General features: G+C 49.9%; 1 protein-coding gene across 1 annotated transcript; it reads right to left on the reverse strand.

The window, feature by feature from the left end:
- Window positions 1–3,120: 3,120 nt before the first annotated feature.
- Window positions 3,121–13,419, reverse strand: LOC144722926 (volume-regulated anion channel subunit LRRC8E-like). Its single transcript, XM_078601352.1, has 9 exons — window positions 13,335–13,419; window positions 12,444–12,601; window positions 11,910–12,023; window positions 8,655–8,959; window positions 6,853–7,365; window positions 6,458–6,605; window positions 5,472–5,630; window positions 4,952–5,101; window positions 3,121–4,777 (listed from the first exon to the last, which is right to left on the reverse strand). The coding sequence occupies exons 2-9, from the start codon at window positions 12,585–12,587 to the stop codon at window positions 3,773–3,775; spliced, it is 2,538 nt and encodes an 845-aa protein (XP_078457478.1). The 5' UTR covers window positions 12,588–12,601; window positions 13,335–13,419; the 3' UTR covers window positions 3,121–3,772.
- Window positions 13,420–14,654: the final 1,235 nt, after the last annotated feature.

Genomic DNA, 14,654 nt, shown 5'->3' on the forward strand with positions numbered 1-14,654 from the left:
TGAGATGTCAACTAACTCACCTGTTATACAGGCCTTGGTAATAGAGATGTCAACTACCTCACCTGTTATACACGCCTTGGCAATTACAATGTTAACTACCTCACCTGTTATACAGGCCTTGGTAATTAAGATGTTAACCACATCATCTGTTATACAGGCCTTGGTACTTGAGATGTCAACTACCTCACCTGTTATACAGGTATTGGTAATTGAGATGTTAACTACCTCACCTGTTATACAGGCCTTGGTAATTGAGATGTCAACTACCTCACCTGTTATACAGGCCTTGGTAATTGAGATGTTACCTACCTCACCTGTTATATAGGCCTTGGTAATTGAGATGTCAACTACCTCACCTGTTATACAGGTCTTGGTAATTGAGATGTCAACTACCTCACCTGTTATACAGGCCTTGGTAATTGAGATGTCAACTACCTCACCTGTTATACAGGCCTTGGTAATTGAGATGTTGACTACCTCACCTGTTATACAGGCCTTGGTAATTGAGATGTTGACTACCTCACCTGTTATACAGGTCTTGGTAATTAGGATGTCAACTACCTCACCTGTTATACAGGCCTTGGTAATTGAGATGTTGACTACCTCACCTGTTATACAGGCCTTGGTAATTGAGATGTTGACTACCTCACCTGTTATACAGGTCTTGGTAATTGAGATGTTAACTACCTCACCTGTTATACAGGCCTTGGTAATTGAGATGTCAACTACCTCACCTGTTATACACGCCTTGGTAATTGAGAAGTCAACTACCTTACCTGTTATACAGGCCTTGGTAATTGAGATGTTGACTACCTCACCTGTTATACACGCCTTGGTAATTGAGATGTCAACTACCTCACCTGCTATACAGGTATTGGTAATTGAGATGTTAACAACCTCACCTGTTATACAGGCCTTGGTAATTGAGATGTCAACTACCTCACCTGTTATACAGGCCTTGGTAATTGAGATGTTACCTACCTCACCTGTTATACAGGCCTTGGTAATTGAGATGTTGACTACCTCACCTGTTATACAGGCCTTGGTAATTAGGATGTCAACTACCTCACCTGTTATACAGGCCTTGTTAATTGAGATGTCAACTACCTCACCTGTTATACAGGTCTTGGTAATTGAGATGTCAACTACCTCACCTGTAATACAGGCCTTGGTAATTGAGATGTCAACTAACTCACCTGTTATACAGGCCTTGGTAATTGAGATGTCAACTACCTCACCTGTTATACAGGCCTTGGTAATTGAGATGTTACCTACCTCACCTGTTATACAGGCCTTGGTAATTGAGATGTTGACTACCTCACCTGTTATACAGGTCTTGGTAATTGAGATGTCAAATACCTCACCTGTTATACAGGCCTTGGTAATTGAGATGTTGACTACCTCACCTGTTATACAGGTCTTGGTAAATGAGTTGTTAACTACCTCACCTGTTATACAGGCCTTGGTAATTGAGATGTTAACTACCTTACCTGTTATACAGGTCTTGGTAATTAGGATGTCAACTACCTCACCTGTTATACAGGCCTTGGTAATTGAGATGTTGACTACCTCACCTGTTATACAGGCCTTGGTAATTGAGATTTTGACTACCTCACCTGTTATACAGGTCTTGGTAATTGAGATGTTAACTACCTCACCTGTTATACAGGCCTTGGTAATTGAGATGTCAACTACCTCACCTGTTATACAGGTATTGGTAATTGAGATGTTAACTACCTCACCTGTTATACAGGCCTTGGTAATTGAGATGTCAACTACCTCACCTGTTATACAGGGCTTGGTAATTGAGATGTTACCTACCTCACCTGTTATATAGGCCTTGGTAATTGAGATGTCAACTACCTCACCTGTTATACAGGTCTTGGTAATTGAGATGTCAACTACCTCACCTGTTATACAGGCCTTGTTAATTGAGATGTCAACTACCTCACCTGTTATACAGGCCTTGGTAATTGAGATGTTGACTACCTCACCTGTTATACAGGCCTTGGTAATTGAGATGTTGACTACCTCACCTGTTATACAGGCCTTGGTAATTGAGATGTTGACTACCTCACCTGTTATACAGGTCTTGGTAATTGAGATGTTAACTACCTCACCTGTTATACAGGCCTTGGTAATTGAGATGTCAACTACCTCACCTGTTATACACGCCTTGGTAATTGAGAAGTCAACTACCTTACCTGTTATACAGGCCTTGGTAATTGAGATGTTGACTACCTCACCTGTTATACACGCCTTGGTAATTGAGATGTCAACTACCTCACCTGTTATACAGGCCTTGGTAATTGAGATGTTAACAACCTCACCTGTTATACAGGCCTTGGTAATTGAGATGTCAACTACCTCACCTGTTATACAGGCCTTGGTAATTGAGATGTTACCTACCTCACCTGTTATACAGGCCTTGGTAATTGAGATGTTGACTACCTCACCTGTTATACAGGCCTTGGTAATTAAGATGTCAACTACCTCACCTGTTATACAGGCCTTGTTAATTGAGATATCAACTACCTCAACTGTCATACAGGCCTTGGTAATTGAGATGTCAACTACCTCACCTGTTATACAGGTCTTGGTAATTGAGATGTCAACTACCTCACCTGTAATACAGGCCTTGGTAATTGAGATGTCAACTAACTCACCTGTTATACAGGCCTTGGTAATTGAGATGTCAACTACCTCACCTGTTATACAGGCCTTGGTAATTGAGATGTTACCTACCTCACCTGTTATACAGGCCTTGGTAATTGAGATGTTGACTACCTCACCTGTTATACAGGTCTTGGTAATTGAGATGTCAAATACCTCACCTGTTATACAGGCCTTGGTAATTGAGATGTTGACTACCTCACCTGTTATACAGGTCTTGGTAAATGAGTTGTTAACTACCTCACCTGTTATACAGGCCTTGGTAATTGAGATGTTAACTACCTTACCTGTTATACAGGTCTTGGTAATTAGGATGTCAACTACCTCACCTGTTATACAGGCCTTGGTAATTGAGATGTTGACTACCTCACCTGTTATACAGGCCTTGGTAATTGAGATGTTGACTACCTCACCTGTTATACAGGTCTTGGTAATTGAGATGTTAACTACCTCACCTGTTATACAGGCCTTGGTAATTGAGATGTCAACTACCTCACCGGTTATACACGCCTTGGTAATTGAGATGTCAACTACCTTACCTGTTATACAGGCCTTGGTAATTGAGATGTTGACTACCTCACCTGTTATACACGCCTTGTTAATTGAGATGTCAACTACCTCACCTGTTATACAGGCCTTGGTAATTGAGATGTCAACTACCTCACCTGTTATACAGGCCTTGGTAATTGAGATGTTACCTACCTTACCTGTTATACAGGCCTTGGTAATTGAGATGTCAACTACCTCGCCTGTTATACAGGCCTTGGTAATTGAGATGTCAACTACCTCACCTGTTATACAGGCCTTGGTAATTGAGATGTCAACTACCTCACCTGTTATACAGGCCTTGGTAGTTGAGATGTCAACTACCTCACCTGTTATACAGGCCTTGGTAATTGAGATGTCAACTACCTCACCTGTTATACAGGTCTTGGTAATTGAGATGTTACCTACCTCACCTGTTATACAGGAGGTCGTGGCTTCGATCCCGACCCTGACGCTGCCTACTGCTGTATAGTTGGAGTTGACAATGCCGGTTGTAATTGCCGGTGAAAGTCTCTCGGTGTCTTCGGGGTTCTCACTTTCTCGGATTTCTCTCTCAGTTCCTTGGACTTCTCTCCCAGCTTCCATGGGGGCTCTGCGTCGCGCCGCTGGGCTCGCCCCGCATCGCCTCCTTCACCTGCGCCGGCAGCGACTCGAACAGCTCCTCCTCCACCAGCAGCCCCCCGCGCCTCAGCTCCGCGCACTCCCCCAGCTCGGCCGGCAGCTCCGTCAGCCGGTTCCCGACCAGCTCCAAGCGGCGCAGCCTCGACAGCCTCCCGACCAGGCCGCTCAATTCGCGCAGCTCGTTGTTGGCGAGTGCCAGCGTCCGCAACCCCTCGCACCGGAACAACTCGTCGGGCAGACTCCGCAGGGCGTTGCCTGATAGACGGAGGGTGCTCAGCCGAGTCAGCTGGCACACCTCGGGCGGCAGGGCGGCGATGGCGTTGCGGCTCAGGTCGAGGACCTGCAGGCCGTGCAGACGGAACAGCCCAGCGGGCAGCTCGCCACCGATGAGGTTCCCGTCGAGGAAGAGCGAGCGCAGCGCCGGCGAGCCTGCCCCCCCCGCCGCCGTCAAGCGCGGGACGCTCGCGAGGGCGTTGTCCGAGAGACGCAGGACGGCGAGGCGCTTGCAGGCGGCCGCCGGCAGCATCGCCACGTCGTCGCCGTCGCCCGGCGAGCGGAGGCCGTTGCGGGAAAGGTCGAGGTCGCTCAGGCGTCCCAGCGCCAGCAGGGGCCGCGCAAGCTCGGCGGGCTCCAGGCCGCAGCGCGTCAGCCGCAGCGTCTCCAGGCTGCGCAGCTTGCTCAGGGGCGCCAGCGACTCGAGGCGCGCGCCGCCGTTGTCGAGGGCGAACGTGCGCAGGCCGCCGCCGCCGCCGGCGACAGTGGCCAGGCCGGGCGGGAGGCGGGCGACGCTGGTCGTCAGGCGCAGGCCCTGCAGGCGCCTGAGGCCGCCCAGCGGCTTGAGGAGCGCCGGCGTCAGGGGCCCCTCCAGGGACAGCTCCTCCAGGTGGCGCATGTCACGCAGCCAGCCCGGGACCTCCGCCTTGATTGCAAACTTCACCTGCGAGAGGGCGCGGGGGGGGCGGATGGTGAATGTCGGTCCCCGACATTGTGACTTAAATACATTTGGTGGGGGAGGTGACTTTTTGGCGATGTCACGGCCCGGATCAGTGGAGCCGAATGGACCGCTCAGACCGAGCCACCCTCGCGCCCGCCCGCCCATCCACCCACGCACCTCCAGCTGGCGCAGCTCCTCGCTGAGGAAGGCGAGTGCGCGATTGTCGACGCCCACGGTGCAGTTCAGCAGCCGGAGCTTGTGCAGATTCACCATCTGCACCACCGCCGCCCCCAGCGTCACCCCGTGCATCGAGTCCAGTGTCAGCACCTTCGGTGGGGGATTGGGTACGAGGGTGAGTGAGTTGGTAGGTCAGTGGGTATGAGGGTGAGTGAGTTAGTGGGTGAGTGGCTGTGTAAGTTGGTGGGTGCATGGGTGTGTGGGTGGGTGGGTGTATGGGTTGGTGAGTGAGTGGGTGTGTGGGTGGGTGTGTGCGTGGGCGGTGTGTTGGCGAGTGAGTGGGTGAGTGAGCAAGTGGGTGGGTGTGTGCGCAAGTGGTTGGGTGGGTGTGCGGGTGAGTTGGTGGGTAAGTGGGTGTCTGGGTGAGTGGGTGGGTGAGTGAATTGGTGGGGGAGTGGGTGTGCGGGTGTGGATGGGTGGGTGCATAGGTGGGTGGGTAAGTGGGTGTGTCCACGGGCACCTGTATCTGAGTGAGCCGGTATGTGTCCACTGGCACCGCTGCCAGCTTGGAGAGATGTAGCTCGCTTTCGCCCTGCGCATTGATCGCCAGCAGCCCCGTCAGATGCGACAGGGTCCACGCTTGATCCACGTTCACCTGCCTAAGCTTATTTTCGCTCACCTGGAGCAGCAGCAGCAGCAACAGCACCAGCAGCCACGCGTGGATGGATTTTATTTGTTTCAGCAGCGAGGGCCCAATGAGCCGTTACGCCCCATGACGGTAAAGACGTTATACACATGTAGTGAGCGACTTTTGAGACACATCATGTAGAGGCCTTCTTATTTATTCTCACACTGGACGATACAGAAATATGAACGTCTCTACGTAGCTACACATAGCCGACCCTTCTACACAACCCCATCGTCGGCGTCCAACTACACGGTTATTTGACTAGCGCAGCGACAGCGACGATGAGAGCCCTGCAGGAGATCGGCCACGACGAAGAGAGATGACGGCGAGCGGCGACGCAGCCAGGACCCAGGACCAGCAACAGCACCGAACCTCTGGTTCGGTCCCCCTTATATACACCCCGGTGCGGCCAAGCCCCGCCTCCGGCCACGCCCCCTTCCAGAATCTTCAAGCAGGTTCCCGGAGCTTGTGGTCTCACTCAGCCTTTGACCTTCACCACCGATACGCCTCCCTTATAATTAGTCATTACATAACTTGCACATAGACTAACACGGCCCATAGACTCAGATAGAGACCCAAAGACTCAACATCCCCCGTATAGCCTCGACGGACTGTTGGGGCAAGTGCCGTTAGCGAGCACCTATGCAGACCAGATTGGCGGCACACGAGGGGGTGGGTGGCCAGCACCACGTTGACCACACAGAGACCCACAGTTTGTTGTCCTTACCCCACATCTCCGATCGGCGCGGTCGGCTCCGTCAAAGGTGAGGCGCTCTGCGTGCAGCGCACAGCGCGCTCTGCGAGCGGCTTCTCCTCACCTCGGACAGGAAGACAGAGAACTTGCACGCGTAGCAGGGGTCGTACTTGTCCACTAGGTGAAGGAGGAAGGCAAAGTCGTTCCGCACGTCCGGAATGTCGTCCACCCCCGTCTCCTGGCGCGCCTCCGCGAAGCTGTACTCCTTGAGCCTGCGGTGTCAGCGCCCCCCCCAGCACAGAAAACTCAGCGCCCGTCAACCCTCGTCCCAACGCGGAAGATCTCCCACGAAGCCACCGGTAGAACATTACTATTAGATATACGTAGCGGTGTCGCCGTCCGCGCTAACCGCATCTCCACGATCGCCGAAAAGCCCGCAGACCAAAGTCAGAAGGCTGCCGCACGGCGATCCGGTGCCACGCAACCGCTCTGCGGCAGCCCGCCGCCCCCCCCTCTCACCTGCCGGTCACCACCCAGTAGAAGACGTAGGCACAGGTGAGCGCGTAGACGCACATCGTGGTCGCGTAGGCCATCCACATCATGCGGAAGATGCGCCACAGCCCGTGGACGCAATAGAAGTCTCCGTAGCCCGTGATGTACTCGTCTTCCACGCAGTGGATGTGGTAGCGCATGTTGGGGCCGGCGTAACCGGTGTACGCGAGCACCACCAGCGCCTGCAGCAAGCGGGCCCCCGTCTGCCACACGTAGAGCCTGTGGAGCCCGCCGCTCGCCTCCGTGTGAGCACGTAGTTTCTTCACCTTCTCGAAGAGAGCCTTGGCCTGCTCGCCCTCCTTCTTGTCCAGGATGCGATCATCCGATGGCGTCCGCCGGCCCTCGTTCTGCTCCGGGGGGGGGCAGTCGGGGGGCGGGGCGGCCTCGCCGGGGTCGACGAATCGGACGGAAGGCCGGGGCGGTGCCGGCGGAGACTCAGAAGGCAGTTTCTCCATGGGGAGTTTGTCGGATCTCGGGTCGCTGCAAGCGTGGGACGCAGAGACGCACAGAGACCCATAGAGACTCACAGAGACCCATAGAGACTCACAGAGACCCATCGAGACTCACAGAGAACTGCAGAGACCCAAAAAGATACATAAAGTCTCACAGAAACCCCTAGAGACTCACAGAAAGCCATAGAGACTCACAGAAACCCATAGAGACTCACAGAGACCAATCGAGACTCACAGAGACCCACAAAGACCCACAGAGACCCATAGTGACTCATAGAGACCCGCAGAGACCTATCAGGACTCACAGAGACCCGTAGAGACCCATAAAGACCCACAGACCCGCAGAGACCCACAGAAACCCAGAGATCCATACAGACTCAGACACCCACATCGTGACGCACATACACACGCACACCAAGATCCCCCGTATAGCCTTAACAGACTATAGGGGCAAGTGCTGTTGGCGAGCACTTATGAAGGCTGGAACTGTACATGAGGGGGTGGGTGGCTAGCACCACGCGTGGCCGCCTTTGTCTCCCCAGTGGCGATGTTTACACACCGCACCAGGTACTCATTTGAGGCTGAGTAGACCTAGGAGAGGCCCAGAGCTGGCACAAGTATGAACAACAGGTTACACTGCCCACCAGGGATTATTTGTCTGTCGTGCACCAACGCGCTGTCCAACCAAGTTACTACCTGCCCACTCCGAAGGAACGTGTTTCAGATAATCGTCGCCGGTGTTGGCCATGAGCGGTAATCGAACCTGGGTCGCCGGGATCATAGCGCAGCGTAGCGCTAACCGCTTCACTACCGTTCCCCACACACACACCACCAACCGTAAGCCAAACTGGTTATGAAAAGCAGGGGGATAGAAAGATGCGTGAACGGGCTCGCTGCCCCAAAACAGAGGTCGCAACCGGGTACCTGATACCCGTATCCTACCCAATACCCGGCTACCCGTACCCGGCCGGGTACAGGTACGGGTAGCAGTTTGCGACCCTGATGCGGCCGGGTACGGGTAGGCCGTGAGTCACTGGTGAGTAACTGTTTGTCACTCATTTCGGGTAGGGTACGGGTAGGGAACGGGTACCCGTACCCGACCGGGTACGGGTACCCATTTGCGACCCTGGTGCGGCCGGGTACGGGTTCGGGTAAGGAATCAAAACCCATTTGCGACCTCTGCCCCAAACCCACGCAGGGTCCCCCCCGAATGGAGAAAGGGGGAACTTTTTTTAATTTTGTTACTTAAGGGGGGAAGGGATGACAAAGGAAGGAAGGAGCCGTGGGCCGTCTCTTAGTAGTCAGCCCCCTTCTAACCTGCAGCTCCCCGCCGTGGCGGGCGGTGGCGGCTGCAGCGCCGCCGCCGCTGACGCCAACCCGTCCAGCGCGGCTTCGTGCACGGCGTGCGTGGTCCACTGCGAATCCATGCACTTGCCCAGCACGCACACAAAGTGCTCAATCTTGGAGCTCGTCTCCGGGAACCTGAACCAGAAGTTCCTGGTGGCCGTCAGGATGAGCGTGTGCAGCACGACGAGGTGCGGGAAGTATTTGCTGATCCACAGCACCGCGTTGTCGTAGCAGAACTGGTTGATCAACCGGTACTGGTACTGGTCGAAGCCAACCTGGGCGAGTGTGGGAAGGGCAAAATTAACAGGCGTGGCGGTGATGTCGCATGCCCCTCCGTTGCGGTGACAGAGCTGGCTCAAATCTGGCTTTTGCCTGATGATGCCGGTTGTAATTACTGGCGAAACGTCACCGTACTCAAGATCGTCAACGTTATGGCTTTGCTCTCCAACACACCGGTGTGCTGTACTAGGATATTACACTATACACTACACTATACATTACACTATAATGTACATTACAATATACACCACACTATAAATTACACTACACTATACATTACACTATACACCACACTATACATTACACTATACCAGACGTGGGCAAAGTACGGCCCGTTGGGCTTTTAATCTGCCGAACTTGTCCAAATATTATTATTATTAAATAAAATTTTACCTTCCTCCTGTAATGCCCCCATTTCCCCAATAGATGGCGCACTTTGACCAGGAGAGAGAGAATATTCGTATGAGCAATTCATGTTTCTATTGAAAGTAAGTTAACAGTAATATTTGGGTACAGTATTGTTTTTGGAAGCATTCACTGTAATATCGTATGAACGTTTACTTCATCGCATCATCATCGTATGAATGATGCGAGAAGAGATTAACGGGTTCTTATGCGATTTACGTTCTCGGCGCTTTCGCTCTCTAAATTACGGCTTGAATGAGGGGGAGGGGTATGACTACATCGCAAAATTAATATCTTACTAGGACTTTTATATAACAAAAGTTATATACATAACTGTTGCGCTTTGTGTAATTCAACAAAACAAATAAAACTTAAGTCCGAGTTCTCTCCGAATTTCACGAGTCCGTTCTAGACCCCACAGTTTTTTTAAAGAGTTTTAAGCACAGAAAATATAATTAAAGTTTGAAAAATCATTAATTATACAAACTTTTCAATAATTTCCTTCTTCACTTCGATTTAAATTTTCTTTAAAAACTTCTTCTCACCAACATTACCACTCATTACCACTTTCTCCGAAGGCAAGTTTGTAAAAGAAAACATGGTACAGACAGCAGACATCTTGTGTCGGGAGATCAAAAGCAAATTTGAAAAAGTCAGTTCATCACGCAGGACTGTGACTCGCCATGTGGAACTGATTGATAAAAATATAGCCAGTCAATTAAACGAAAAGTCTGATTCCTTTGACTTATATTCACTAGCACTGGATGAAAGTACGGACGTAAAAGACACTGCTCAGCTCCTCATTTTTATCCGAGGCATTGAAGACAGTTTTGCGATAACAGAGGAGTTTTTGACCATGGAGTCCCTGAACGGAACAACGCGGGGAGAGGACTTGTATAACCAGGTATCTGCTGTGATCGAAAGAATGACGCTATCTTGGAGTAAACTTGTCAATGTCACAACGGATGGATCGCCAAATTTAACTGGAAAAAATGTTGGGCTGCTGAAAATAATCCAGGATAAAGTGAAAGAGGAAAGCCCTGTCCAGGATCTTATTTTCCTTCACTGCATCATCCATCAGGAATCCCTGTGTAAGTCTGTATTGCAGCTTAATCATGTCGTGAATCCAGTCGTACAACTTATGAACTTTATACGAGCAAGGGGACTTCAGCACCGTCAGTTTATTACCTTCCTGGAGGAAACTGATGCGGATCATCAGGACTTGCTGTACCACTCTCGTGTCCGCTGGTTAAGTTTGGGGAAAGTGTTACAACGAGTGTGGGAGCTGAAAGAAGATATCATCGCATTTTTGGAGTTGATGGGGAAATTTGACGAATTCCCTGAGCTAAGCGACAACAACTGGCATAGTGACTTTGCGTTTGCTGTGGACATATTTTCACACATGAATGAGCTGAATGTGAAACTGCAGGGGAAAGATCAGTTTGTTCACGACATGTACAAACATGTGAAAGCCTTCAAATCCAAGCTCACTTTGTTCTCCGGACAAATTGCGAACAAATCTTTCACTCATTTCCCACACTTGCCATGCAGGAAGAGACACCGCGAAACGCAAAAAAATACAGCAAATCGCTTGAGGACCTGCACGGAGAATTCTGCCGTAGGTTCTCTGATTTCGAAAACATTGAACAGTCACTTCAGCTGGTGTCCTGTCCCCTGTCACAAGACCTTGAAACAGCACCACAGGAGCTGCAGTTGGAACTGATAGATCTTCAGTCTGACTCTGTCCTAAAGGAGAAGTTCAACTCTGTTAAACTGAATGACTTTTATGCTTCACTTAACAGAGCCACGTTTCCAAACCTCCGGAGGACTGCACAGAAGATACTGACATTGTTTGGCTCCACTTATATGTGTGAGCAGACATTCAGCGTCATGAACACTAACAAAGCCCATCACAGATCAAAGTTAACGGATCAGCACCTCAGATCTATCCTGAGAATTGCCACAACCAAAATAACTCCAAACTTGGATGCACTGGCAAAAATGGGAGATCAACGACGCTGTTCCCACTGAAACTGATTATGTGTTGCTGCAGCGAGGTTGGAGCAAAATCTCCATCACAGAGCCTGCGTTGCTGCTCTAACCTGTTAATGTAGATAATAAAGAAGTTCAAGTGAGGTAATTGGTTTGGACGCATGCCTCAGATGTTTTAATGATGTTTGATCAGTCACGTTACAACATGTTTTTGTATTGTTCATGTTTGTGCAATTTGTTAAATTGCCTTACAAATAAATGCTTTGCTACCTGTTAAAGGCCAAATCAATTCATGTAATCATTTTTACATGTCATTTATATTAGTTCACACAAACACTCCATCCATCTGTTCCTGGCCCGGCCACTCTGTCAAATTTTAGAACCCATTGTGGCCCGCGAGTGAAAAAGTTTGCCCACCCCTGCACTATACTGTACATTACACTATTCCTCGGGCAATTGCCGGTGGCGCAGCCGGCCTTACCGCTGGCAACCAGCGGTTCCCCCCCCCCCTGCATGGTCGTGTCGAGCCGGCCCGAGGGGGGACCTCACCGTGTGGGCCCTGGGGTTGGCCACGAGCTTCCTCAGCACGGTCTCGTTCCACTCCTTCAGATCCACGTCGAAGCCTCTCGGCACCGGCACACACAGAATGCGCTCGTTCATGTTCTGGGCGGAGGTGGGGGAAGTGGGTACCACGTGACCATGACGTGACGCCGTGTGGTCTCCTTGAAGACGTCGCTCCACTCAGGTTCACTTTGCGCGATTCCCGGTGTGTACGGGGGGGGGGGGGGAGGCAACCCATATCGACCCAAGATGTGCTCTCTAGCCAGCGCTCTGAGTGAGCTCGCACGTCGAGTTGGAACCCACGACCTCCTGCGTACCAGGCGAGGTAGTTAACATCTCCCAGCCACCGTGATGAGACACACGCGAAGTCCAAATATGCAGCAGGGGTCGGGATGGAACCTATGACCTCCTGCGTACCAGGCGAGGTCGTCAACATCTCCGCGATGTTATCCATAGCATGGCGGCGACATTTATGAATGTGCTTGGGGACTCTCTAGAGTCTAGAGCGTTGGAACGACGTACCTGCAGCATCCCGGCAAAGATGCCTATCATGAACATGGGCACGGAGAGCATGTCGCACAACACGTCCCACCAGGGCTGAAGGATCTTGAGGTCCTGGTGACCCTCCAATGAGAAGGAGGAGGTCAGGGCTCCGATGGGAATCATGACTCGAGCCGAGACTGCACACAAGCAGACACACACAGGCAGACACACACACACACAGGCAGACACACAAGCAGACACACACACAGACACACACAAGCAGACACACAGGCACACACACAGACATACACAGGCAGACACATACCGGCAGACACGCACACAGAGGGTCACACACAGGCAACAAAGACGCACACAGAGACACACACACAGGCAGACACAATACAAATGTCTCCCCGTGTAGCTCCTCTGACAGGCTGTGAGGCTTACAGAGGCAGAGATTGGCTCCACTCTCTCTCACCGCCCTTGTTTTATTATAGTAGTAGTTGATATTACAGTATTAGTTAGTATAGCAGTACATGTTTTATTACTATAGTAGTAGTTGTTTGTTATTTTATTGATGTTATTAGTGTTATAGTTGTGATTATAGATGTTGTAGTTGTTATTATAGTAGTTGATATTACAGTATTAGTTATTATATCAGTTCATGTTTGTATTACTATAGTAGTAGTAGTTGTTTATATTATTTTATTGATGTTATTAGTGTTATAGTTGTGATAATAGATGTTGTGGTTGTTATTATAGTAGTTGTTACAGTATTAGTTATTACAGCAGTTCATGTTTTTATTACTATAGTAGTAGTAATTGTTTATTTTATTGATGTTATTATTAGTGTTATAATTATTATAGATGTTGTAGTTGTTATTATAGTAATGATTATAGACGTGGGAGATGTTATTATAGTAGTTATACTTGTGATTATAGATGTTGTGGTAGTGCTGGTCGTTAGGCTCCACTTCTCCCGCCAAATCGCGACGGTTTGTTGGTGGTGGTTGAGGGAGAGGGCCGCGTGGGCGAAACCAACTCGAGCGGCGTGCGCGGGAGGGGTGAATTCAATCGGCGAACTTAAATTGTTTTAATTTAAGGGGGTAGACAGAAAACGCCACCTTTCACTAACGCTAGCGAGCCCTCTTGCTTCTTGTTGCTTTGGATGAAACAATAAAACTATAAACAAGTTCGCTACATTTTTTAAGCGCGTCTTTAGTTGATGCTTTCCATCCCCCTCCATACTTGGTATAGTCTGAAACGTAACCGCGCCTTATCTAGTCTATGCTATTAACCATGGGCCTTAATCCGGGCTATGAAATAAAGTTCAATGTCAAGTGCAACGGAGCTGACCAATTAAAAAACACCCGCGAAATGTCAACACCACGTGGCTCTTGGGGTGGTAGCGGCCATCTTGGTAAGGGAGAAGCCCCCACACCCCCTATCCAAAATGGCCGCCCACACGTTGTTTGCTTGTGGAGGTAACCTCTGATAACCAATTGCGACTATTCACACTCGACTATTGCGGAGCTGTCGAACCCCGTCACGGTTTTACCCCGTTGTGGTCTTTGCACAGGCAAATTGAGTTCTTAGGTCTGTACGGGCGTACAAAAAAATGTGTCTATTTTTGTTTCTCCTTTGTGATGGGATTTTGTAGGATGAATGTTGATATTTTTAAGGGGCACGGGGTGACCAATAAGGTCCGAATTAGTCTGTAATAAGGTAGAGCACTTATAAGGGGTTGACAGCTGTGTAGTGTATAGTGTAGTATAATGTATAGGATGAACGTTGACATTTCTAAGGGCATGGGGGTGACCAAAAAGGCCTGAATTGGTCTGTAATCAAGTAGGGCACTGATAAAGGGGTTGACAGGTATGATTACAGACAGAGACCCATAGAGACCTAAACGAGATAGATAGAGACCCAAAGAGATAGAGACCCAAGAGAGATAAATGGAGACCCACACAGATACATATAGCATACTGTCAACCCATACGGTTTACTCGTATTCTTGTACAGGGACATTGAGTAACATAATGCGCCTATTTGTTTGTGTTTCTCCCTTGTGATGGGACTTTGCAGGATGAACGTTGAGATGTATAAGGGGCACGGGGTGATCAGTAAGGTCTGAATTGGTCTGTAATAAGGTAGGGCACTGATAAGGGGTTGACAGTTATGCTACTGACACGAACAGTGTGACTATGCATACGTAGCCATCCATAGTGTAGTAGTAACGAAGGACTTCGC

The sequence above is a fragment of the Lampetra planeri genome, chromosome 16 (assembly GCF_965212315.1).
Source record: "Lampetra planeri chromosome 16, kcLamPlan1.2.h2, whole genome shotgun sequence".
Taxonomy (NCBI): Eukaryota; Metazoa; Chordata; class Hyperoartia; order Petromyzontiformes; family Petromyzontidae; genus Lampetra; species Lampetra planeri.

What these genes read in the sequence shown, in the direction of transcription:
- LOC144722926 (XM_078601352.1), bottom strand. Translation starts at nt 12,587, where the DNA reads ATGATTCCCATCGGAGCCCTGACCTCCTCCTTCTCATTGGAGGGTCAC. An exon ending in GCCACGGCGGGGAGCTGCAG is followed by an intron (nt 7,366 to 8,654) that starts GTTAGAAGGGGG and finishes CCACGCTTGCAG; the next exon opens with CGACCCGAGATCCGACAAAC. An exon ending in ACCGGCTCACTCAGATACAG is followed by an intron (nt 5,102 to 5,471) that starts GTGCCCGTGGAC and finishes CCCCCACCGAAG; the next exon opens with GTGCTGACACTGGACTCGAT.